The following is a 27446-nucleotide window of genomic DNA, read 5'->3' as shown; positions in this document are numbered from 1 at the left end:
CTTCAATTTCCAGCAACTAAATACTTAAATTTGCAGCACTTAAACACTTAAATTTGTAGCACTTAAACACTTCAATTTATAACATTTAAACACTTAAATTTGCAACACTTAAACATATCAATTAACAACATTTATACACCTCAATTACAGCGATAAAACATCTCAATTTCCAGCAACTAAGCACTTCAATTTGCAGCACTTAAACACTTCAATTTGCAGCACTTAAACACTTCAATTTACAGCATTTAAACACTTAAATTTGCAGCACTTAAAGATATCAATTAACAACATTTATACACCTCAATTACAGCGATAAAACATCTCAATTTCTAGCAACTAAGCACTTCAATTTGCAGCACTCAAACACTTCAATTTGCAGCACTTAAACACTTCAATTTACAGCATTTAAACACTTAAATTTGCAGCACTTAAACATATCAATTAACAACATTCGATGCTGCCAAGTTAAATTGATATGTCTAAGTTAAATTGCAGCACTCAAGTTCGGAGTTTGGAAAGAAGATAGAGCAGCTAGAAGAGGAAAAGATGCATTTGGGACTAGATGTTGATATCCACAAGTTGGAAGTTGAAAAGTTAAGGAAATGGAAGAACAAGGCTGAAGAGGATTTAGGTAGTCTAAAAACAGATTATAAAAAGCTGCGTCTGTCAATAAGAACTACGGGTTTGGGTAAAACGTCGGAGCAATGGCGACAGGAGATCAAGGAAGAAAAGACCAAAGTTGATCAATGGGACAAGAAATTTCAAGACGCCCAAGCTTGAGAGAGCGCTTTGGAGAAAAGTTTGTTGGAATGCCGAAATAAAGAAGTAAGATTAAAAGCTCGGGTAGCGGAGTTAGAAAAGTCACTTCACTTGTGCCGTAGCCGTAACTCTATGATCGAGCTAAGAGCAAGTTTGAGTAAAATTGAAGAATTGAAGGAAAAGATAGGAGAGCTTAAAGACGAATTGCAAAATTTTGAATTACGAGTAGAACTTTTTGAAAGACGCAATGAACAGTACCAATAACAGCTCCATCATTTTCAAAGTCAAATTAGAGATAGAGATTACATTATGGGCGAAGCTGTGACTCAAGTGCGGGAAGTGGCTGATCATTTGCAAACCTTAGCAGTTCAGGCAGATATGCTGAGTTTGAAATATGAGTCAGAATCGAGTCGGGGTCGAGAGTTAGCTTGGCTCCTTAGGAGAGTCAAGGCTTTAAGCATAAAGGCAAAGTCATATATGTAATCCACTTTATGTAAAGAAATTTGTTTTCTAGTAAAGTATTTCTAATGAAATTGAATTAGAATCAATGCCTTTTTGCATCCATTCATTTGCATCGCATCATATGCATTAAAATTTCAAAATAAGGGCCCTAATTTATTAAAACTATGACAGTTATCCTGGAACATCCTTACGGCACAAGAAAGAAGACAAAAGCAATGGATCAAAGGTTAGAAAAGTTGGAACAAATGCAAAAAGAAATGCAAGAACAATTGGATGCACTAGAATCATAAAGAATTATGATGAGCCAGCTGGCACAATTATTGGCTGATAAAGGAAAGAGCCCTGTAATCAATTCGGGAGTTGATCAGGAGGACCCTGCTTATCCTCCAGGTTTTGCCCCAACGAACACTCAAGCACAACCGGATATGTGTCCACATGGAATGCGTGATCACATTAGACCTCAATGCCAAGTCGGCGTCTCAGCACCAATGAATTTCCAGACAGGCTCAGGTTCTAACCCAGGAGATAATCCAACAAACCCTGTTGTCCCTGATCTGGACGATGTAGCGAAAGTAGAGAAGGTAAGGGTGGGTTTACCGAAGCAACTTGAAGATAGGTGTAGGTGGTTGGAGGAAAAGTTCAAAGCAATGGAAAGTGCTGATTACCGTTGCGAGATCGATGCCAAAGACCTGAGTTTGGTCCTTGATTTAGCTCTCTGCCTAAGTTTAAAATGCCTGAATTTGAGAAGTATAATGGGACAAGCTATTTAATGCACATGTGGTAGCCCCTTTCTATCTAAAACCCATGCAACCCCCGTTCCCTAAGTGGTATGATGCAAATTCTCAATGCGAATATCATGCAGGGATAACGGGACATTCGATTGAGAATTGTACTGCGTTCAAGAAGGTGGTCGAAAGACTCGTCAAAATAGGTATTGTAAAGTTAGATGACCCCTCCAGACCAAACGTAGTAGGAAACCCGTTGCTCGATCATACGGATAAAGGGGTAAATGCGATAGCCGAGGGTGGAAGTAAGAAAATTAAGGCAGACGTGATGGAGAGAAGAACCCCAATGAAATATGTTTGGGAACAGATGGTATGTAGGGGTCTAATCACTCGAGATTTACACGAAAGGCCTAAAGGGGCAGGAATGTACTGTGAGTTCCATGCCAAGAAGGGTCATAATATCCAAGAATGTGCAGAGTTCAAGACTATGGTACAAAATCTGATGGACAATAAGGAGATAGAGTTTTATGAAGAATTTAAGGAATTTGAAGAAAGAGAGGTTTGTGCCTCAGAGGAAAGACCTGTAGAAAGGTTCTAGAAGGTCAATCACCCAGTGGTGATTATTTCATAGCCAAGGAGCAATGAAGCAGGGATACAAATACCACCGAAAGTCATAATTCAAAAATCGGTACCCTTTTCTTATAGTGATAACAAAAAGGTTCCTTAGAATTATGACTGTAACGTGACAATTCCAGGAGAGGGGAACCCGATAAATGCTTCAGTAGAGAGCAATGATAATGGCTTCTACACACGTAGTGGAAAGCGTTATGATCCAACAACTTCAAAAACAAAGCCTGTAAAAGGAAAAACTTTGGTGGTCGAACAGAAGAAGGAAAAGGCGGTCTGACTTGAATCACCTGTCAACGAGCCGATAATGGAGAGAAAAGCTAGAGAGTTTCTAAAATTCTTAAAGCACAGCGAATACAGTGTTATAGAACAGTTGCGTAAGCAGCCGCTCGTATCTCGGTGCTAACATTACTCTTATGCTCAGAGGTATATCGCAGCGCGTTAATAAAAGTATTAAATGAAACTTACGTCGCTAATGACATCTCTGTGAACAAGTTAGACTGTCTGGTTGGTAACATAGGCACTGATAACTTTATTTTCTTTAATGATGATGAAGTACCGCCGGGAGGCATAGGATCGACCAAAGCTCTGCACATTACAACCCGCTGCACGGGTTATACGTTGCTAGGGGTACTAATTGATAATGGATCAGCCCTAAACGTCTTACCCTTATCTACCCTAAATAGGTTGCCCGTGGACAGCTCACACATGAAAACATGCCAGAACATAGTGAGGGCGTTCGATGGTATTGAAAGAAGAGTAATGGGAAGTATTGAAATACCCCTCCTAATCGGCCCAAGTACATATGAGGTAGATTTCCTAGTAATGGACATCAAGCCTTCTTACAATTGTTTGTTAGGAAGACCTTGGATTTATTCAGCAGGAGCAGTACCTTCATCGTTACACCAAAAGTTGAAGTTGGTAACAGAGGGTCGGCTGGTGACAATCAATACAGAGGAAGATATAATTGCAGCTGTAACTAGTGACGCACCTGATATAGAGACAGAAGAAGAAGCAATTAAATGTTCATTTTGATCTTTGGAATTTGTAAATGCAACCTTCATTATTGAAGGGAATAATATCTTCACACCCAGAATATCCAAAACAACGAGGATGGGCCTGCAAATGATGGCTGGAAGAGGGGCTTTACCTGGAAAAGGACTTGGGAAATACCTCTAAGGGAGGGTGGAGATACCCAGATTGATGGACAAATGAGACCGTTTTGGTTTGGGATATAGGCTAGATGCAAAGCAAAAGAGGAAAGAGATGGAGAAGAAACGGGAAAGAAGAAAGGCACGCTTGAGTGGGGAGGAAACAAAATGGGAACCCATGACATTCCCCCATATATCCAAAACATTTGTGTCAGGAGGAACTATTCACCCTGAACGAGGGATGCCAAGAAAAGAAACTGCATAAGGGATGTTAGGGGATCTAAGCATTAATGCTATATCTGAGGAAGAAATTAAAAAAGAGAATTCATCAGGCATTCGCCCTTATGAGCCGAGAAGCGTTCTAAATAATTGGGCTGTCGAGGAGATCCCTGTAACTTTTAAAGTCAATTTAGAGTAATGTTCAGAGCACACTTGTTGCTCTGAGCCTGGGAGTAACAAGAATCTTTTGTAAAAGGCATATGTCTAAAATTTTATTTCAATGAAATATATCATTCAGTCTCATTTTGAGCAAATATTCTTTTATTCTTTCCATTCCATTCATAAACATACTGTGCATATAATTATTCTTAGATTCTTTCTTTGAATCTACTTTTCACCTCAATAACATGTACCCAGATATTAATGATATGAGCGACATTGCTACTAACTCAAAGTCCCCTTTTGAGCAAGACATGGGTATAGAGGATTCTCAGGATTTTGAAGATGATCGACGCTATAACTTATCTCCTGGTTTGTTAAGAATGGTAGAACAAGAAGAAAAACAGATCCTGCCTTATAAAGAGTTGGTAGAAGTTGTGAGCTTATGGGAGGGAAAAGAAGTGAAAATTGGAGCTTCCATTGACGCGGAGACAAAGCGAGATCTCATTGAGTTGCTTCAAGAATTCAAGGATATCTTTGCATGGTCCTATCAAGACATCCCCGGGTTAAACACTGATATAGTGGTACACTGACTCTCCATAAAGAAAGAATGCAAACCAGTTCAACAAAAACTCCAGGATGAGACCTGATGTCTTGTTGAAAATAAAAGAAAAAGTTAAGAAGCAGTTCGATGCTGGTTTCTTACAGGTGGTCAAGTATTCGGAATGGGTAGCCAACATAGTCCCTGTTCCTAAGAAAGATGGGAAAGTGCGAATGTGTGTGGACTACAGAGATCTGAACAAATCCAGTCCCAAAGATAATTTCCCGTTACCCCATATTGATACCTTAGTAGACAACACTGTCGGTTACTCACTGTTCTCCTTCATGGATGGTTTCTCCGGGTATAACCAAATTAGAATGCATCTTGAAGACATGGAGAAGACCACATTCATAACGATGTGGGGAACATTCTGCTACAAAGTGATGTCGTTTGGACTATAAAATGCGGAAGCAACGTATCAAAAAGCCATGGTAACCTTGTTCCACGACATGATGCATAAAGAAATAGAATTCTATGTCGATGACATGATTGTGAAGTCTAGAACAGAAGGGGAACATGTGCGAGTCCTTAGAAAATTGTTCATAAGGTTAAGAAAATTCCAGCTACAGCTAAATCCAACGAAACGCACCTTCGGGGCTAGATCAGGAAAATTGCTGGGGTTCGTGGTCAGTGAGAGAGGAATTGAGATTGATCCAGACAAAGTAAAGGCTATACAAGAACTACCTCCGTCGCGTACTCAAAAAGAAGTTCGAGGTTTTCTAGGGAGACAAAACTATATCGCTAGGTTCATTTTACAGTTAACCGAGAAATGTGACCCTATATTTCATCTCCTTAAGAAACAAAATCCAGGTGTATGGGATGAAGAGTGTCAGAAAACTTTTGAAAATGTCAAACATTACTTGTCCAACGCCCCAGTGCTAATGCCACCTTTCCCAAATAAACCACTGATATTATATTTGGCAGTGTTTGAGAATTCGATGGGATGCATGCTTGGACAACATGATGAGTCAGGACGAAAAGAAAGAGCGATCTACTATCTCAATAAGAAGTTCACTGAATGCGAGACGAGATATTCGCCAATTGAGAAACTATGTTGCACTCTGATTTGGACAACTCGGAGATTGAGACAATACATGTTGTACCATACAACCTGGTTAATCTTTAAACTGGACCCTCTGAAATACATGATGGAGTCGACTGCTCTGAATGGAAGAATGGCCCGATGGCAAATTCTGCTGTCTGAATTTGATATAGTCTATGTGAACCAAAAAGTAATAAAAGGGAGTGCAATAGCAGACTTTTTGGCCAGTAGAGCGCTGAATGATTATGAACCACTAAACTTCGATTTTCCAAATAAGGATTTGATGTATGTTGCAATCGCAGAAAAAGACTTTCAAAAAGGCGATCCTTGGAAGCTAAATTTTGACGGGGCCTCGAATGTTGTGGGCAATGGTATTGGGGCAGTCTTGGTATCTCCCGACGGTGATCATTACCCATTCACTAGCAAATTATATTTTGATTGCACAAATAACATGGCGAAGTATGAAGCATGCATCATGGGAATTCGTGTAGCCATTGAACGCAAAATCAAAGTGTTAGAGGTGTACGGGGATTCTGCATTAGTAATTTATCAACTCAAAGGCGAATGGGAGACAAGAGACTCCAAGTTGATTAATTATCGAAAGCTGGTCCTGGAATTAATTGAGGAGTTTGATGACATTACCTTCTGTTATCTCCCACGGGATGAAAATCAGATGGCTGACGTATTGGCTACATTAGCCTCTATGATCAAGGTAAATAATCAAGAGGTTATTAAGCCAATACAAATGAGCATTTATGAGACTCCAGCCCATTTTTGCAACATTGACGATGAAGAAGAAAAGGACGATCACTCCTGGTATCACGACATACTGCGATATGTAAAGAATCGCGAGTATCCCGGCCAGGAGACTGAGAATGAAAAGAAGACATTGAGAAGGCTGGCCACTGATTATGTCTTAGATGAAGAGATCTTATATAGAAGAGGAAAAGATCAGGTGCTGCTAAGATGCGTAGACGCTGTAGAGGCCAGACAAATCTTGGAAGAGGTCTATAAGAGAGTTTGTGCAACGCATGCTAATGGTTTCACAATGGCCAAACAAATCATGAGATTCAGATATTATTGGTCCACCATGGAAGGAGATTGCATCAAATATGCCAAGAAATGCCATAAGTGCCAAATTTACGGAGACAAGATTCACGTGCTCCCTTCACCTCTCCATGTCATGACTTCTCCATGGCCTTTCTCTATGTGGGGCATGGATGTCATTGGGCCGATCTCGCCAAAAGCTTCAAATGGGCATCGATTCATATTTGTAGTTATTGACTACTTTACTAAGTGGGTAGAGGCCACTTCTTACGCCAATGTTACAAAGTCAGCAGTCAGTAGATTCCTAAAGAAGGAGATCATATGTCGGTCGGGATGCCACAAAAGATTATCTCCGACAATGCATTGAATTTGAACAATAGCACCATAGCGGAGGTCTGTAATCAATTCAAGATCAAACACCACAACTCATTGCCACATCACCCAAAAATGAATGGCGCGGTAAAAGCGACCAATAAAAACATCAAGAAGATCGCAGGAAAGATGACTGAGACTTATAAGGATTGGCACTAGAAGTTACCATTTGCCCTTCTTGCCTATCGAACGTCTATTAGAACCTCTACCGGGGCAACACCTTTCTCATTGGTGTATGGAATGGAAGCAATTTTTCCCATTGAAGTAGAGATTCCTTCCCTCCGAGTTTTATCAGAACTGAAACTAGATAAAGTGAAATGGATTCAATCCCGATATGATCAACTGAATTTGACTGAAGAAAAGAGGCTACGAGCTATACGTCATGGTCAAATGTACCAAAAGAGAATGATGTGAGATTACAACAAAAAGGTTCATCCCAGGGAATTCCAGGAACGAGACTTGGTACTGAAGAAAATTCTCCCCATACAAAAAGACTTTAGAGGAAAGTGGATGCCAAATTGGGAAGGACCTTATGTGGTAAAGAAAGCTTTTTATGGAGGAGCATTGATTTTGACCGAGATGGATGGCAAGAACATGCCTAATCCTGTAAATTCAGATTCATTCAAGAAGCACTTCACCTAAAAAAAAAGGGGAGAGGCCAAGGTGAAAACCCACAAAAGGCGCTTTGAGACCAAAGGGGTTTTGAATTGAAAACCCAGGAATAGGCAGTTCAAGTTTTGATTGAAGGTGGGGCGTGTGGTGGTTTTGTCCTCTCCGAATTAATAAGAAGAAAAGATACCACATCTTGGGGCATCGACAAAGCATTTTAGGACTTCTAAACACATATCAAGTTCACAAGGGTCCTCAAGAAGTTTGTGCGGAGAAGCTCATGCTGTGATATCTGAGGAACCTGTATTCATCTTATTTATTTTTGTATCTTAGAAAAATTTTCTATCTTGATTAATTTGTTTATTTAGAGCTTTTCTCTCAATAAATTCTCATCTTATCCATTGTGATAACCTTGGTTATCTTATTCATTTCGTATTTCAGCAAAATTTGTATCTTGATTGATTTATTTATTTAGAGATCTGCTCTCAAAAAAATTTCATCGTGTCCATTTTGATAATCTTTTTCAAGCATCTTTCATTGAAATAACAATTAATGGACTGATAATATTCAAGCAAAAGGAGTTCTGCATATTACTCTGAAAGTTTCCAAATAGTACGAGGACTTGAAGCAGGACTATTGTTTAGAACTAACCAAACTTAGAGGTTGGAAGCATTTGAGAAAGAATAGTCTAAATTGTGACTATTTCTTTGAAATTTTCTGCAAAGATACCAGCTGAACAAGAAGGCATGGTAACACGTCACTGATAAAAAATTGATGAACAATGAGCAATGACAACCTAAGCATTAAAAAGGGATCATTCTCATGACATTTTACAAATATCATACATGCACATCTAGTCAGGAGCATTTGATTCATTTTGATCATGTCATCCTAAACACTAGGCATAAATAAGTCCATGAAATGGATTCTACAGGTTATGTTCCTTGAAGAACAGACTGAAGAAATCAGTCATATCTCTCTGAAGTTGCAGTGGAACAGATTGAAGTTACTAATCCTATCTCCCTGAAGTTGCAGTGGAGCGGGTCAAAATGATAGATCTTATCTCTCTGAAGTTGCAGTAGAACAGATCACATTAGACTTTATTGAAATTTACAAGTCCTATCTCCCTGAAGTTGCAGTATAGCAAATTGAAGTTACTAGTCCTATCTTCCTGAAGTTGCAGTGGAGCGGGTCAAAATGATGGATTTTATCTCTCTAAAATTGCAATAAAACAGATCGCATCAGACTTTACTGTAACTACTAATCCTATCTCCCTGAAGTTGCAGTAGAGCGGATTAAAACTATGAGTCATATACCTCTGAAGTTGCAGTAAGTCGAATTAGATCTTATCAACAAACCTTATCTTCCTGAAGTCACAATGGAACAAGTTGAAGAAATCAATATTATCTCCCTGAAGTTGCAGTGGTCCAGTGGATTAGACTAAAACCACGAATCTCGTCCCCCTAAAGTTGCAGCAGAGTGGATTAAAGCTACAACCCGTATCTTTTTGAAGCAAGGAGGAGTGGATTGAAGCAACAAGACACAGTGGACTGGAACGAAGTTATTTGAAGAAAAGAAGCATAAAAAAAGAAGTTAGAACTCGGTGCGACAGAGCAAAATTGGCCATTTTAAAGTCTTTGCTCCATTCTCATTACACGACGATGAGCAAAGAGGGGCAGTTGTAGAGGCCCAATTTATGCTCAGGCCCAAAATAAGACAACCCATGTACAACCGGCCAAAATGGCCCAATTTCTTAAAATCCTAAACGGCCCATTGATGCCCTAGAACCAAGCCAGCACAGGGAATCCTAGGGTTCCCTCCCCCTTTGCGCCGTTGCCTCCTTTCAGGCCACCCGAGGTGCCTCATCCCGAGGTCTCTGGCCTCTTGCACCGAAATGGCAAGGTTATCTCCGTTGACCTTGCCTAATTCTGCAAAAACAAAGCAAAATAGAGGACAGAAATACAGAAAAAAATCTTTGTAATCGGCTATAAAGCCTGAAGAAAATGTAAACTTTCGACAACAACGGAGATAATCAAATAGAAAGAGAACAAAAAATCAATTAAGAAAAAAAATCAAAGGTTGATATTTTTATTTCTGCTTCTGTTTTGAGATTTTATCTTCTTATATTATTTTTTTCGCATGCTGTTATAGATATAAAAAAATAGAGAGAGAAAAGGTTGAAAGGTACCTGAGGTCGAGTCGTGCGCCGCTGTCAGGGGTCCCCTCCGTTCGTCAAGGCCACGAAAACCCTTCAAGGGTTCGCTCGGGTCACAATCGGGAAGACAAAGGCCGAAAGGCCACTCTTTTTGCTCTTCCGTATTGGTTTTTAGAGTACCCAAATCGGGTCTCTTACCTTTTTAAAGGGGAAAAGGGATTTAAAATAGGGAAAAATTTAGGCTTTTGGCCCTCCGGCACGATGGAGCTACGGCGGAGAGTGGCGGAGCCACCGCGCGAGCTCACCGGTGGCATTGGCCGGGCTTAAGGGTTTTAAGAGAAAAAGGGGTGTTTTGTTCTTTTTTAAAAAAAAAACAGTTAGAAATGAAGTTTTTTTTTGGAATTTTCGCTTAAATAATAATTATAAACGACACCGTTTTGGAAAGGTTAGGAAAGCCCCAAAACAACATCATTTTGGGCTCCTGACCTGACACCGACCCATTTACCTGGAGGATCCGCGTGTTTTGTGACTAAGGTATAATTGCTACCCTAGTCCTTCCGCTTTTCTCTATGTTTTCAATCGAATATTCTTTACTTTTTCAATTTTACCCCGTTTTTCTTTGCATTTTCAATCCGGGCCCTTTTGAAACGATGCGTTTTGAGGAGAAGGGAAAATTTCCACTTTAGCCCCTCCATATTATACGCGTGTTTAGAATGGTCTTCCATTTTATTTATTTCAAATTTGATCCCAAACTTTGTTTTAAAATTTAGTTTGATCCTTTTTTGTTATTTTGGTTATTTATTTAATAAATTTATCTTTATTATTATTATCATTGTTGTCATTATTATTATTGTTATCATTATTTGCTTATTTATACGTTTTTAAATTTTAGATTTAATTATATATATACATATCTTTAATTTATATATATGCATACTTTTATACCTTATATACTTTATAGTTCATATATATATATATATACGTTATATACGTGTACATGTTTTTATAATTTAATTATATATATACCTATATATACATACTTGTATTTTGTTATATATTTTATAATCTACATATATCTACATACATACTTTATTTTCATATACATATATATATATATACATACTTATTTTTTCTACACTTCATAACTTTAAATATACATACACATATATCTTCTTCTTATTTTTTTAATTTTATGTATATACATATACTTTTTATTTTTTATTTCCGTTATGGTTTCGTTGTTTTGTACGGTGTTTGCCTTTTTTATTTTATTTATTTATTTATGCCTGTTTTTATCCAAATAATTTATCTGCTTATTCTCTTGCATGATTAATTCATCTTATATCTTTTATTTACTAATGTTCTCGCTATTTACGCTCGTATCATCGTATTTATTGTTGTTTTGTTACGTATATTAATACCATAATTCAAAAATGAGTTTTTTAAACGAGGTAATATTTTGCGTTTGTAAATTCGAGAGAACGTGCCCTAATGTGCTGGGTTTCGATTTTTCTCGTTCGACCGAATCGTCAAATATCTTTTTAAAAAATTTCAAAATAAGGTAATATTTTGCGTTTGGAAATTCGAGAAAACGTGCCCTAATGTGCTGGGTTTCGATTTTTCTCGTTCGACCAAATAGCCAAATATCCTTTTAAAGAAAATTTCAAAATAAGGTGATGTTTTGCGTTTGGAAATTCGAGAAAACGTGCCCTAATGTGCTGGGTTTCGATTTTTTCTCATTTGACCAAATAGTCAAACATTCTTTTTAAAAATTTCAAAATAAGGCAATGTTCTACGTTTGGAAATTCGAGAAACGCGCCCTAATGTGCTGGGTTTCGACTTCTCGTTTGACCAAATGACCAAATATCCTCTTAAATCTTAATCCATGTCATTCGAGTTTTTAGGATCATATTTTTAAAATTCTTCAAAGTTTTCAATTTTTAACTTTAAGACATTAACTAATCAACTAGGTACCAATTTTTGGGCGTTACGAGGGTGCTAACCCTTCCTCGTACGTAATCGACTCCCGAACCCGTTTTTCTGAATTTCGTGGACCAAAATCGTTGTTTTAATAAAATCAAATCGTTTATTAAAAACAACCGCTTTTCAAGGTGATCCAATCACGCCTGATTAAAAAGGATTGGTGGCGACTCCCGTTTTCGTTTTCGTTTTCAAAATCCAAGTGGACCCCGTTTTTATAAAAAAAATGGTGTCAACAGTATCCTAACTTACAGGGTTTCGATTTCCTCATTGAAGCAAGATGACCAATTTTTTAGTTTTCAAAATAATAAATTTCAATAAAGATTTTAAAAAAAGGAATTGTTTTAAAATTCAACCATAAGACATCAATTAAGCAATTAGGTACTACTTTTGGGCGTTACGAGGATGGTAATCCTTCCTCGTACGTAACTGACTCCCGAACCCGTTATTTTAATTTGTAGACCAAAGCCGTTTTTAGGTGATCCGATCACACCTCAATAAAAGATCGGTGGCGACTCCAATTTTCATTTTTTTAAGTCGACACTAATTTTTTTTCAAAAAGTGGTTTCGACAAATATGATAGTAAAGTTTTGATCTCATAAGGTTATATAATTACATGTAATTATAGAGTAATTAGTATAAATATGTGGTCTAAGTGGGAGATTTTTAGAAAATATGGACATCACATATATAATAAGAGTAATTACATGTTATTATTTACTATAGTAAAATGTTAGCCCAAATTAAAAGTGATCTAATTTGGTTAAAGTTTATTGGACTTTATTTATTAAATAAAGTATGGGTCAAATATGTGCAGATACTCTAATAACTAATTTCTAATTGATGATGGGCTGATTAAAAAATTAGGGTTAATGTGCAAAAGTTATATTAGGGTTATGATCCCCAAATTACACATACGTAACTTTTTTGACATCTCATCTTCAGTAAAAAGAGGGTCACCTTTTCTAAATTACTTGTGTGCTAATTTGGAAGATCAAAACCATAAGATCCAAGGATTTCAAGAAATCGATGAATTCAGGTACGTTTCCACATTTAGTTTTGTTCTTGATTTATTCTTGATGATCTAATATGACAAATCCTAGTTAATAAAGTTTTATATTAGATCTTGTTTTTACCGTTCTAAAAAGAGATACATGTAATTTTTGCATTGTAATAAGGTAGACCTATCAATTTGAACTTCCAAAATTTTGGTCAGCTTAAGTTTTTAGGGCATATGCCTTAACGGAGTACTCCAAAGTAAGATTTCATAAAAAAAAAAACAAAGAATATATTTAAAAAAGAATTTGTATTTTGTTTTCTCTTGTTATAGTTAGAAGAAGAAAATATAGAAGATTGCTTAAAAAATAAGAACCAAAGAGAAAATTAGGAGAGAAAGAGAGGTAAATTTAAGGGTTGATTGGTTTTTTTTATGGTTACTTGAATAAATAACTTTGTTTTTAAAAATAAAAATAAAAGTTTTCTTTTGGGAATTAAAATATTTTAATATCTTAATACAGAGAAAATCTCAATTAGGTTATTAATGTTTAATTATATTTGTAATAAGAGAAAAGATCGCATGAAATAGGAGTGTCACGTCATCTTGTATCTCTTTTTGATTATTTAATGACATTTCAGTAATTTTTCTATGTAATTGATACATAATTTTGTAATTTTTTTAACTTGAACCTTGAATTTAAAATCCAAAATTTAGAACACTGAATCTTGAATCTTAAACCTTGCACCCTGAATCTAAACCTTAAACTCCAAACTCGAACCCTAAACTAAAATATCAAGTTCAAAAGTCAAGGTTTAGGGACTAGGATTCAAAGTTTGAGTTTGGGGTTCGAAGTTCGAGATTCGAGTTCAGGGTTCAGGGTTCTAAGTTCAATTCGAGTTAAATAATTATCAAAATCATTTATTAATGACATAAAAAAATGATTAAAATGTCATTAAATAAAGGAAAAGGAGGTGATACCCTATTTCAAACCATCCTTTCAATTTTAATCCTCACATATTTTCAACATTGATTATAGCTGCAGCAGTAAAATATAGCGCAGGTTTCTTTAACTGGAATCAGAAAAAGAAATTAAAAGCTTAAATTAATTTCTAAATGTTCACGTGAGCCGATTGAATATTATTCGCATAATGTTTGACTATTTTTATTTTTCAATTGCATATAATTCAAAGTCTCCCATCTATTAAGTTTTAAACATCATTTTTACTTTCAGAAAATTCTTATCAACTGCTTGCATTTGAATTATTCTAAACCCAATATGTTATTTAAAATTTAGCTTTCTTTTTTGAAAAATCACAAATATAATTACACAAATAACACCTCGAATAATAAAGATGAAATTGATAACTAAACTTATATAATCTTAAAATATTCATTAAGCCAATGGTTTGTAGGCAAAATTGAATTGAGGGTTTTCATGTGGATGCCACTTTGTAAGTAATATCTTTGTTTTCGGAAATTTCGTTTCTACTTTAGTACTTATTACTTGTTTTTTAGAACTAACTTACCAAGTAAGAGAAATATTGACGATATTATTCATTTGAAAACCAGCACCAAACAAATTTTTCATGACGTTTGTTGAGAATAGCGACGAAAGTCAAAATCAAAACAAAGAAAATTTCCAACCAAGCATTGGTCAACATTGGTGGCACCTCACCAACCTTTTATACTAACTTCTTTTACCCATAATAACTTATTTTCATTTTAATCCCTCTTTTAGCTCTTAAATTTATGTTATTTGTTAAATTTCTCTAAAATAAAAGAAAATTTTAACATTTATTGACTTTACTGACATGCCATACATGTCAATTGCCATATAAGTAATAATTTAATTTTTAAAATTAAAAAATTCAAAAAAAAATTTTAAAATTTTAAAAAGAGTAAAAATTATAATTAAATATTTTTTAATATTTTAAAAAGTTAATTAAGTGCTAACGTGACTTATACATGGGCTGTCATATGGATACATGTCAGCAATGTTAATAAACATTAATTTTTCTCTTCATTTTGGGATGATTTGACGGACAATGGAAGTTTAAGGGCTAAAAGATGTAAAATTTTAAATAAAGGGTTAAAATAATTTATTTTTTGTAAAATTGAAGGACTGAATAAATTATTATTCCTTTCGTTTATTAACTCCACAAGCATGATCCGATACACCAAAGAACAACGACCAACTTTAATCAAATACGGCGTGCATAATTTTTGTTAAAATATTACAAATATTTTATTCTTTCTAATGTCACAACCTTTTATTTCAACTCCATAAATTGGTGGTACCCAACTTACCAATTCCATACAATCTTCGCAACATAGACATCTAGCTAAGCTTATCCTCTCGTCTTATCACATCATGGCCATGCTTAGAGCTTTCAGCACAAGAAGAAACCGTGATGGCTACGAAAGGTTACTTGTTGAAACCGAAGTTGAGGAGCCTGTAATCTCCAGCAATGGTCAATTCGAAGCACAGTTAAAGAGAGCTAGAAGTGTGCCAGCTCGAGTTTTTGGCTTATCCAGAAAGTTTAACGGCCCCGAACTGGGGTTGCCGGAGAAGTGTCAAGAGAAATCTTCGACAACGACCAACTCCAACAAAAAGGGCGGCAAGTCCAAGACTATTCACCCACTTTTCAGCCTATTTGATGGTCGTCGTAAGAAGAAAACTACAGCTAAACCAGAGTTTGCTAGGTATATTGAGTATCTCAAAGAAGGAGGGATGTGGGACATGAATGCTAATACGCCCGTCATTCACTACAAATGAAGCTCTGTTTTGGGGATAACAAAAACCCAGAACTCGTAAACATATTCCGTTGCTTTTAATTTTGTATTGTTTTTTTCTTCTTTTTTTGAGATTATTTAAATCTCTGCAAGCAAATATATAGATTGGATCTTAGCTAGTATTGTAATTTTTCATTAGTTCATTAATAGTTCTTTTGATGTTCCAAAACACTCCACTTTCCATTGATTTTGCAGTTTGCATATCACTCTATTTTATTTTATTTTTACTATTTTTTCTTTTTTTTTATTAGGAAGGATATGTGATAAATATTACCATACATGAGTATTATATTTTATAATCTTTTATATTATTAAATAAAAAATTTGGTCCAAAAACTATAACAAATTTTCAAAACAGGCTTTTAGCGGCATCTTTTGTGGCGTTTAGACGACAAACGCCGCTAATTATCGCGCATTGGCAGCGCAAAAAATAAAACGCCACTAAATATCAGGAATTAGCGATGCTTCTTGCGAAACGCCGTAAAAGAACATCATTAGTGGCGTTTACCATAACGCGCCGCAAAATCTCAAGATATACTAGAATTAGTGGCGCTTATGATAAAACGCCGCTAAAGGAAGTATTAGCGGCGCATTGTCGAAAGCACCGCAACAATCTTAACGAAAACGCATCGTTTTGTCTCGCTGTATATTAGCATTAGCGGCGCTTACAAAAACCCGCCACTAAAGCAAGTATTAGCGGCGCTTACAAAAAGCGCCGCAATATATGTTAACCAAAACGCAGAGTTCGGTCTAGAGGTATATTAGAATTTGTGGCGCTTATGGGTAAACGCCGCAAAATATCCTAACCAAAGCGCACCATTTTGGTCTTGGTGTATGTTACAGTTAATGGCGCTTAAGGGAAAACGCCGCTAAAGCATAATATTAACGGCGTTTTGTGAGAAGCGCCGCAAAATTTCGTAACCAAAACGCAACGTTTTTGTCTTGATGTATACAGTAATTAGTGGCGCATACTGGAAAACGCCGCTAAAGCATAGTAAGCGCTGCAAAATATGCACACCAAAATGCAGAGTTTTGTCTTGAGGTATATTAGAATTAGTGGCGCTTATGATAAAACGCCGCTAAAGGAAGTATTAGCGGCGCATTGTCGAAAGCACCGCAACAATCTTAACGAAAACGCATCGTTTTGTCTCGCTGTATATTAGCATTAGCGGCGCTTACGAAAACCCGCCACTAAAGCAAGTATTAGCGGCGCTTACAAAAAGCGCCGCAATATATGTTAACCAAAACGCAGAGTTTGGTCTAGAGGTATATTAGAATTTGTGGCGCTTATGGGTAAACGCCGCAAAATATCCTAACCAAAGCGCACCATTTTGGTCTTGGTGTATGTTACAGTTAATGGCGCTTAAGGGAAAACGCCGCTAAAGCATAATATTAACGGCGTTTTGTGAGAAGCGCCGCAAAATTTCGTAACCAAAACGCAACGTTTTTGTCTTGATGTATACAGTAATTAGTGGCGCATACTGGAAAACGCCGCTAAAGCATAGTAAGCGCTGCAAAATATGCACACCAAAATGCAAAGTTTTGTCTTGAGGTATATTAGAATTAGTGACGCTTATGGGAGAACGCCGCTAAAGCATACTATTAGCGGCGCGTTTTGAGAAGCGCCGCAAAATATATTAACCAAAACGCAGCGTTTAAGTCTTGATGTATACTAGAATTAGTGGCGTCCACGAGAAATCGCCGCTAAAGCATAGTATTAGCGGCACTTTTTGAGAAGCGCCGGAAAATATCTTAACCAAAACGCAGAGTTTTGGTCTTAACCATGCATTATATAATGTAGGTTATTATATATTTAGTTTATCATATTTGGTCTATGGTTTATGGTTTAAAGGTTGGGTTTTAAGGTTTAGAGGTTATGTGTTAAGGGTTTATGATTTTAGGGTTTATGGTTTACAGTTTAGATTAACTAGTGTTTTCTAATTTATTTATTAATTAATTTCTTATATAATTGTAAAAGAGAATATATTAATTTGGATCTTTAAAATTGTGTGAAGATTTGGTTCTTCAAAATCGATATAAGCTATATACAAAAGGATATCCCCATCTTATCCCATCTCGGTTCAGTATTTTTAGTGCTCGGTTCAATATAATATATATATGATTATTAATTTAAGATTTTAGCTAGGTCATATTTAGGGCCGGGTTACTATTTTAAGGTTATTGTAATTGATCAGGAGTGTATATATATGATGTAAGAGCTGATCAGATTTAATGTTTAGAGGTCAGGAGCTGGGTTAGACGTTATGGGTTAGAAGTTAGGGATTTATGGTTTAGCCAAGGATTTAGGCGGGTCGGGTTAGGGTATTAGGTTTAGATCCTACATATGTAAATGGAATAACAAAGCTTGGTGGACACTTGTATGAATTTAGGGTTAGGGTTATAAGGTTAAGGGTTAGAAGTTAACAGTTAGGGACTTAGGGTTTAGACTTTATTTAGTTTTTTTAATTTATATTTTAAATATGTTCTTATATTTTTGAACATAAATAAAAATTATTAACCAACCAAATCTGAAATAATTAATAAAACACCACATTAAAGCACGATAAAACAATAATTCTTAAAGAAATAGAAAAAAAATCAATAAATAGAATAAAAAACAGATTAATTAATTGTATTTAAACTTACATATGTTAATGGAATAGCAATTCTTGGTGGACACTTGTATGGATTTAGGGTTTGGGATTTAAGGTTTAGGGATTTTGGGGTCAGATCAGGGTTTTGGGTTTAGAGTAATTAGTTTTTTTTAAATATATTTTAAAAATTTAATCTAAACCAATTGATGTATTTAATTAATATTAGTTTAAATAGAATTAATAAATAAGTTAAAAAAAGCATTGATATATATATGGATGGATATATATATAGGTATAATTAATTATTTTGGATATATATATAGGACCAAATTATAAGAAATGAAATAAAAATACAAACAAAAAAGACAAGAAAACCTAAACTTTATAATTTTATATAATTCTTATAAATATTACTTGAAAAGTTTAGAATTAATTATTTAAAACGTTACCGTTTGGTTTAAGTAAAATAATTATTTTGTGGCGTTTTTAAAAAAAAGCCAGAACTCTGTATTGAAGCTTAATAAAACGGCGCAGTTTTCAATTACAACTTTAACAATTAGCGGCGTTTTTACTAAAAACGCCGCTAATGCTTAAGCAATAGCGGCGTTTGTACAAGAAACGCTGCAAAAGTGACTTAAAATTTTTGCTAAACGACGCGGTTTCTGTCCACGATTTTTAAGTTAGCATTTTCTCTATATTAACTAAACGGCACCGTTAACGTTAATTTTTCGTGGCATTTGTTTATGAAACGCCGGAAAAGTGACTTGATATATTGGCCAAACATCGATGTCTAACTTAAGAAAATTAATTTTTAGTGACGCTTTAAAGGAAAGCGCCAGAAATGTGCATTAAATCTGAGCAAACCGGCTTCGTTTCGGATTAGAACCTTCATTCTTTGTGGTGCTTGTCAAGAAACACCGCAAATACACAAGCTATAGCGGCATTTTTTCAATAAACGCTGTGAAAGTGTCTTAAAATTTGTGCTAAACGACGTCGTCTCTGTACACGCTTTTATACTTAGCATTTTCTCTATATTAATTCAACGGCGCCGTTTCTGTTAATTTTTTGTGGCGTTTTTACACCAACGCTGCAAAACTGACATAAAATTGCCTACACGGCTTCGTTTAGCTTAAGCAAATTAATTATTACTGGCGTTTATTCAGAAAACGCCAGAAATGTGCATTACAGCTTAATAAAACGGCGTCGTTTCTATTTTAACTTTAAATTTTAGTGGCGTTTTGGCAAAAAACGCGGTAAATGTTTCTTAAAATTTCGGCGAAACGACGTCGTTTCTGTACCGTGTTTTAACTTATAATTTTCTCTATATCTCAACAGGCAGAAAGACAATACAGAAACAGAATAAAGGAGAAAACGAATGGGGTAAAAACGATAGAGAAACAACGAAGGAAAAAAGGGAAAGGAGAACTCAGAAATCATCAGAAACGAAGGATAACGTACGAGTCAATCTTGAGAGGATACTATCAAAGCTACAGAATTTGTGGTTAAAAGGTAAGCATTTTTTGCTTTGGAAACAGTGTATCTTGATTTAGGGTTTTGATTCAGTGTAATTTGGAAATTTAGGGTTTAGGGTCCAAGTTCAATCACCAAGCTTGTACCAGTTTGTTTGGGAATTTAAGGAATTTGGGAATTTTTGCGTGTCTAGGGTTTGGGAAGAAGTTCCGATCTTGTGTGTTTGTTTTCTAGTTTGTTCTTCTAATTTTTGAAGGGCCCCCAAAAATATTTATACTGTTCTTATGTTCATGTTTTGTTCCACAGGAGTAACACTGCATTTGCCCAACTGTTAAAGAAAGGAGAACTGAAAATTGTGGATTAACCATTTGTTACTGCTCGTATTTAGGTAAGTTTGCTGATTTGGTCCTTTATCAACATTTGAATGGCTTGGAATTTTTGGTGCATTTCTTACTGCTCGTATTTATAGTACTGCTTTTAATTCGTTATAATTTTTACTTCATTTAACAAAATGTTTTACTTCATTTTTTGGTCCTTTATATAAGTTATTCAATTACTTTGTGGTGTCCAATCAGAGCCTCAATAAATTACTAATTTTCAAATACAATTGTTTTCATTTTAACCAAGGGATAACAACCTTTATTGGATCCTTGTATGTATATATACATACCAGTTTGCATTTCCACATGATGTATGGTCGTGTGTATTTATTTGAATATGTTATATAATTTTGTTGAAATATGTTTACAATATTTTTCATTGTTTGAAAATTAGAAGCATTTTAGTAAAGAAAAACTATAATTAGAAATGTATATTCAATATTTGATGTGAAATTGTATTTTTAGAACTAAATCCAAAATTATTTACTGTTAAAAGTACTCAAATTTGAAAATAATTGTATCCAAATATATTATATGTCTTTGGTGCTAGACGTAAAAAAAATTAATTGGTCTAAATTACAAAATCCATTTGGTGCTTATAAAATTTAGACTATTAAGCCTTCACCTTTAAATTTGATTTTTAAAAAGTAAAATAATATATATATTTGTTTAATAAATTATTTTTGTTGTGTAGGTGTAATTCCACAATAAATTGGTAATCTAGCACAGTTGAAATATCTTTATTTATCTTATAATTCTCTAACAGGTATTATATTACATTTCTTCTCTATATATGCTCAGTTTCATGATTGTTATTTTTTACTTTTATTTTCTTCCTTAAATTAAATTTATGTTCAATTTATACAAATACATTAAATATTTTATACTCCTGCAAATTTGCTTTTGAATCATGTTATTGCATAATTTTTGTTTTTGCTAAGGAGCTTTGCTTTCACAATGCCGACAGAATAAAAGTGTCCTAGGAAAAGCTACAGCGTGTTAGATTTTTTTGTGAAGTACAAAAATAGTGACTAATCTATTTGTTCTATTTTAATCATTCAACTATTAATTCTTTTATTTAATCACTAAACTTTTTGAAATTAAATATTTTAGCACGAAATGCAATTAATTGTTGTTAAATGAGAGGTGAAAAGCTGACACGAGACTTTTTTATTGATCTAATAATAAATTTAGTCCTCCAATTTACATATTCTATTATTTCATCCTAAATATAACAAATTTAACAAATTTAGGTCAATGGTAACAACAATCTCGTACATATCTCTAATCTCTAACAATGATAACAAATTTAACCCTCTTAAATTTCTACAAAATTATAACAACAATCTCTTACATGAAAAATTTTAAGGCATGCTTCAATTCTAACAGCATAGAATAAGACCTGTAGAACTTTTAATATTTCAATATATGAAAATTCAATCTCGATTAAAAGGTACATATCTCTAATCTAATATTATTTTATTCAAAATTTTGCATGTTTTCGTATATTTTGAATGATAAATCAAGTTTGAATGATTTTTGTTTAATATTCCGATATAATTAACCGAAGATGTTCCTAACACTTTTATATGGTAGGAATTATATAATTTATTTACCTTAAATTTTATTAATTTTTTAAAATTAATATCCACATTTTAGATTGTAGATAAGATGCACTGATAGTAATAAAGATAATATGGGAAAAATAATAATGATTGATAAGATAATAAAAACACATATATAGTTTATATGTAATTAAAAATGTCACATTACAGTATGTGATTACTAAAATAGCCAACAATTTATTTAAACCCTGTTATAACATTTAGACTAAAAATCATAATAGAATAATAGTTTAGGTATCACAATTTAAATAACTTACATTAATTACATAACTTACAAAAATTAAATAACTTACATAACTTACATAAATTAAATAACTTACATAACTTACATAGATTAAGTAACTTACATAACTTACATAACTTACATAAATTAAATAACTTACATTAATTACATAACTTACAAAAATTAAATAACTTACATAACTTACATAAATTAAATAACTTACATAACTTACAAAAATTAACTTACATAACTTACATAACTTACATAAATTAAATAACTTACATAACTTACATAAATTAAGTAACTTACATAACTTACATAACTTACATAAATTAAATAACTTACATTAATTACATAACTTACAAAAATTAAATAACTTACATAACTTACATTAATATTATACACAACTTACATAATACATTACTTACAGTACTTACAGTACTTACAGTACTTACATAATACATAATACATAACTTACATAACTTACATAACTTACATAATACATAATAGATAACTTACATTACTCACAGTACTTACATAGTACATAATACATAACTTACATAACTTACATAATACATAAAAATATATCATATCACAAATTTCTGTAATTCATTTATGGTTATAACTGGCATTTTAACTTACCCATGCAAATTATTGTCAACGTCAGACTTCAAGAATTAAGAAATGGACCGGTTTTGGATAAATTTGTCAAGTGTTAGCAACGGTTATCGAAATGGAGTACAGTATTTTCTAAATTTTGCATTTCAATATGCAAGCCAAGAGAACATGATTCTTTGCCCGTGTAAGAACTGTGTCAACATAAACTGGCATTATCGTGAGGTTGTATACGAGCATCTAATTGTTGATGGGTTTGTTCGGGGTTATAAACAATGGTTATTTCATGGACAATGCCCGCCTAGTACTTCCTCTTCAACGATGGATGTATCTTACTCTGGTACTGCTTACCATCAGTCTAATAGAGGGGATGACATGGAAGGTATGTTACGGGATGCATTTAATATGCATAATCATGGTGTCCAGTCGTTCCCAGCGGATTTTGTGGCTTCTGATGATTGTAATATTGGGAGAAATGCTTTTTTCAAACCGGGAAGTAGTGTACCTCATGAAGAACCGAATGAAGAAGCGGCGAAGTTCTACGCGCTACTTAATGACATGAACGAAGAACTGTATGAGGGATCAAAATTTTCAAAAATGTCTTTCTGTGTTCGTCTTTTTCAATTAAAATGTTTGGGAGGGTGGACCGGAAACTCTTTGACAATGCTGTTAGAGTTTTTGAGAGAAATGTTTCCATTTGCAAAAATCCCTTAGTCATGCAAAGATATGAAGAAAATGATAAAAGATTTAGGCCTTGGGTACAACAAAATCCATAGTTGCCCAAATGACTGCATGTTGTATTGGGGCGATCGGAGAAATCAACAGTGCTAGCTAGTCAAGATTTTACGGTATTTTTCGCTGATACCGAGGCTTCAAAGGCTTTTCATGTCGTTAAAGATAGCGGAGTCTATGACGTGGCACCATGATGGACGAACCGATGATGGATTATTAAGGCATCCGATAGATTCTTTAGCTTGGAAATCATTTGACAATAAATTTCCAAGCTTTGCAAGCGATCCTAGGAGTGTGAGGCTTGGGCTAGCATCTGATGGATTTAATCCTTTCAAGATCATAAGTACTGCGTACAGTACTTGGCCAGTAGTGCTTGTTCCTTACAATCTGCCTCCGTGGTTTTGCATGAAGCAATCTTCCCTTATCTTATCTATGATTATCCCTGGGGAGAAAGGGCCCGGGAATGATATCGACATTTATTTACAGCCACTTATTGAAGAGTTAAAACAATTATGGGCTGGTGTCGAGACATACGATGTGCTGAGAAAGGAGAACTTTAATTTACGTACAGCTTTGATATGGACCATTAATGACTTTCTCGCTTATGCCAATCTATCCAGTTGGAGTACCAAGGGCCGTTATGCGTGTCCTTGTTGTGCTGCACAAACATGTTCGCGCTGGTTGTACAATGGGAAGAAGTTCTCTTACATGGGCATCATCGGTGGTTACCGGAAAATCATAGATTTAGATTTTAGAGTTCTGTATTTGACGGCACTGAAGAGTTCAGAGAAGCTCCTTCGCAGACCAGTGGTTCTGAAATCTTGTTCATGTTGGAAGATATGAATTTCATTTATGGGAAGATGAACCAACCGCCAAACACGTAAAGAAACAGAAGATCAAATGATGAAGCTGATGATGACTCCGACGAAGAGGACGATCCTAATAAGGCGGACTTGTGGAAAAAAATAAGTATTTTTTTCAGTTGGCTTATTGGGAGCATCACCTTTTACGACACAATCTTGATGTTATGCACATTGAGAAAAATGTCTGCGAGAACATTGTGGGTACAATTTTGAATGCCGACGGAAAATCAAAAGACAATATTCAGAGTCCACTTGATTTAGTCCAAATGGGAATTCGGCCTGATCTTCATCCCAATCCACTTTCGAATGGGAAATATCGGTTGCCGCCTTCTATTTTCTCAATGTCCAAGACGGAGAAAGAACTGTTTTGCATGGTGCTGAAGGATATAAAGGTTCCAGATGCGTATGCATCAAATATATCTCGATGTGTTAGTGTTAAAGATCGAAGATTATATTCGCTAAAATTACATGACTATCACATCTTGATGCAAGATTTACTGCCAGTTGCTCTACGATGTTGTATGTCCAAGAAGGTGACGTCTTGTATAATTGAACTATCCAATATAATGAAAGCCATTTGTGGCAAAGTTTTGGATGTTCAAGAACTTCAAAAGGTACAGGATCGAGCCGTTTTGACTTTATGCAATATGGTGAAAATTTTCCCACCTTCTTTCTTCACCATTATGGTTCACTTGATAATCAATCTCCCGCACGAAGCAATTCTTGGCGGACCCGTTTTCTATCGATGGATGTATCCCATAGAAATGTGTTAATTGAAATTTTTAAAATTTTCCTTCATTCACTTCTATGGCTTTAGTAATACACTTTTGATAATATTATATATCGTGTTTAGATTCCTATCCAAATTAAAGTCTTACTGCTGCAACAAGCGATATCCAGAAGGATCGATCCTAATAAGGCAGACTTGTGGAAAAAAATAAGTATTTTTTTCAGTTGGCTTATTGGGAGCATCACCTTTTACGACACAATCTTGATGTTATGCACATTGAGAAAAATGTATGCGAGAACATTGTGGGTACAATTTTGAATGCCGACGGAAAATCAAAAGATAATCTTCAGAGTCGACTTGATTTAGTCCAAATGGGAATTCGGCCTGATCTTCATCCCAATCCACTTTCGTATGGGAAATATCGGTTGCCGCCTTCTATTTTCTCAATGTCCAAGACGGAGAAAGAACTGTTTTGCATGGTGCTGAAGGATATAAAGGTTCCAGATGCGTATGCATCAAATATATCTCGATGTGTTAGTGTTAAAGATCGAAGATTATATTCGCTAAAATCACATAACTATCACATCTTGATGCAAGATTTACTGCCAGTTGCTCTACGATGTTGTATGTCCAAGAAGGTGACGTCTTGTATAATTGAACTATCCAATATAATGAAAGCCATTTGTGGCAAAGTTTTGGATGTTTAAGAACTTCAGAAGGTACAGGATCGAGCCGTTTTGACTTTATGCAACATGGAGAAAATTTTCCCACCTTCCTTCTTCACCATTATGGTTCACTTGATAATCAATCTCCCGCACAAAGTAATTCTTGGCGGACCCGTTTTCTATCGATGGATGTATCCCATAGAAATGTGTTAATTGAAATTTTTAAAATTTTCCTTCATTCACTTTTATGGCTTTAGTAATACACTTTTGATAATATTATATATCGTGTTTAGGTTCCTATCCAAATTAAAGTCTTACTGCCGTAACAAGCGATATCCAGAAGGATCGATTGCTGAAGGCTACTTGGCAGAGGAATGTATGACCTTCTGCTCAAGATATTTGGAAGATGTCGAAACAGGGTTGAACAAACCAAATAGGAACGCTGGACTCACGGACCATAACTTCACCGATACTTATTTGTTCCAAAGTTTTGGAGAACTAATCGGTAAAGTTGAAATTGCAGAATTAGATCATTTATCGTGGGTGCAAGCACATCGATATGTTCTGTTTCACCACGAATCAATGGAACCTTTACGGAAGTAAGTTCTACAAATTTGATAAATATTTATCAAATTAAAAATTGTTTATCTTCTAACAAAGTGAAAATTTTTTTAACATAGTGAGTACAAACGAATATTGAGATCTCGTTCGCGCTCCTGAAGAACACAACATCGAGACATCAATAAGTTGTTTACAGAATCTTTTTATGAATGGTTAAGCCAAACGGTATGCAGTTGGAGCTTCCGCTTACAAAAAATAATGTTTTCTCATAACATTTTTAATTACTCAGTTTACTTTCCATTCAATAGGTTTGGAGTGGGAAGAACGTAAACGACGAAGTTAAATGGCTCTCCCAAGGTCCAAATCGAGTGGTTAAAAGATATAGTGCGTTCCTCATCAACGGATTCAGATTTCATACAAAATATCGCGAAAGGTTGAGGAGAACGCAAAATTGTGGAATAGTTGTTAATTCTGCAATTACAAGTTATGCTAGTGCTAGGGACAGTAATCCTGTCGAGGGAAATGTGGAATATTTCAGAAATCTTACTGACATAATTGAGTTGGATTACTACGGCAAATGGAAAGTTGTCTTATTTCGAGGTGATTGGGCCGATGTTAATACTGCTCGTGGAATTAAGCAAGATCAATTTGGTTTTACAATGGTGAACTTTGATCTATTGATTCACACAGGACAACAACTGATAGATGAGCCGTATGTATTCTATCTCAAGTCAAATAAGTTTTTTACTCAAAAGATCCAACTGATGAGGGTTGGTATGTTGTAATCCATAACATCCCTAGAGACTTGTTTGACATGGGCAGTGGAAGTAGAGATAACATCGACGACAGATCAGAAACTTTGCCCTTTCCAGAACAAAACTTAAACGATAATATCCCTAGTACTAGTGCACAATTTCAATGGGTTCGTCAGGATACGGATGAAGATATTTACAAATAATGATGTAGTAAGATTTTACGCTTGTTTAATTATATGTAATATCATAATTTAAATCTTGGTCGTATTATATATTTTAACTATTTTATATGTGTTGTTATTGTCGTAATTAGTTATTAAGTTTTCAACTATTTTATGTGTATTGCAGATAAAATGCCTAGAAGAAAAATTCTAAGGGAAAGCATTGTTCAAAATGATCCAAACTCAACAGAAACAAATAGTACTTAACAACAGACAACAATTGGATCTTCGAATGTTCCGATTACACCTGAGGATCCTACAGAAGTTCAAAGTAAGTTTACATTTAATTTACATGTGTGTTGACTTATAATTGA

The 27446-nt window shown here is 34.8% G+C and overlaps 1 protein-coding gene across 1 annotated transcript; it reads left to right on the top strand.

Moving 5' to 3' along the window:
- Positions 1-15138: 15138 nt before the first annotated feature.
- Positions 15139-15867, top strand: LOC107889780 (uncharacterized). The gene has a single exon (XM_016814340.2). It carries the CDS (start codon positions 15277-15279, stop codon positions 15679-15681), a length of 405 nt encoding a protein of 134 aa, XP_016669829.1. The 5' UTR covers positions 15139-15276; the 3' UTR covers positions 15682-15867.
- The last annotated feature ends 11579 nt before the right edge of the window (positions 15868-27446 follow it).

This window comes from Gossypium hirsutum, chromosome D12, assembly GCF_007990345.1.
Source record: "Gossypium hirsutum isolate 1008001.06 chromosome D12, Gossypium_hirsutum_v2.1, whole genome shotgun sequence".
Classification (NCBI taxonomy): domain Eukaryota; kingdom Viridiplantae; phylum Streptophyta; class Magnoliopsida; order Malvales; family Malvaceae; genus Gossypium; species Gossypium hirsutum.
Note: the sequence above shows the minus strand (reverse complement) of the source record. Positions and strands in the feature narration are given on the sequence as shown.

What these genes read in the sequence shown, in the direction of transcription:
- LOC107889780 (XM_016814340.2), top strand. Translation starts at nt 15,277, where the DNA reads ATGGCCATGCTTAGAGCTTTCAGCACAAGAAGAAACCGTGATGGCTAC.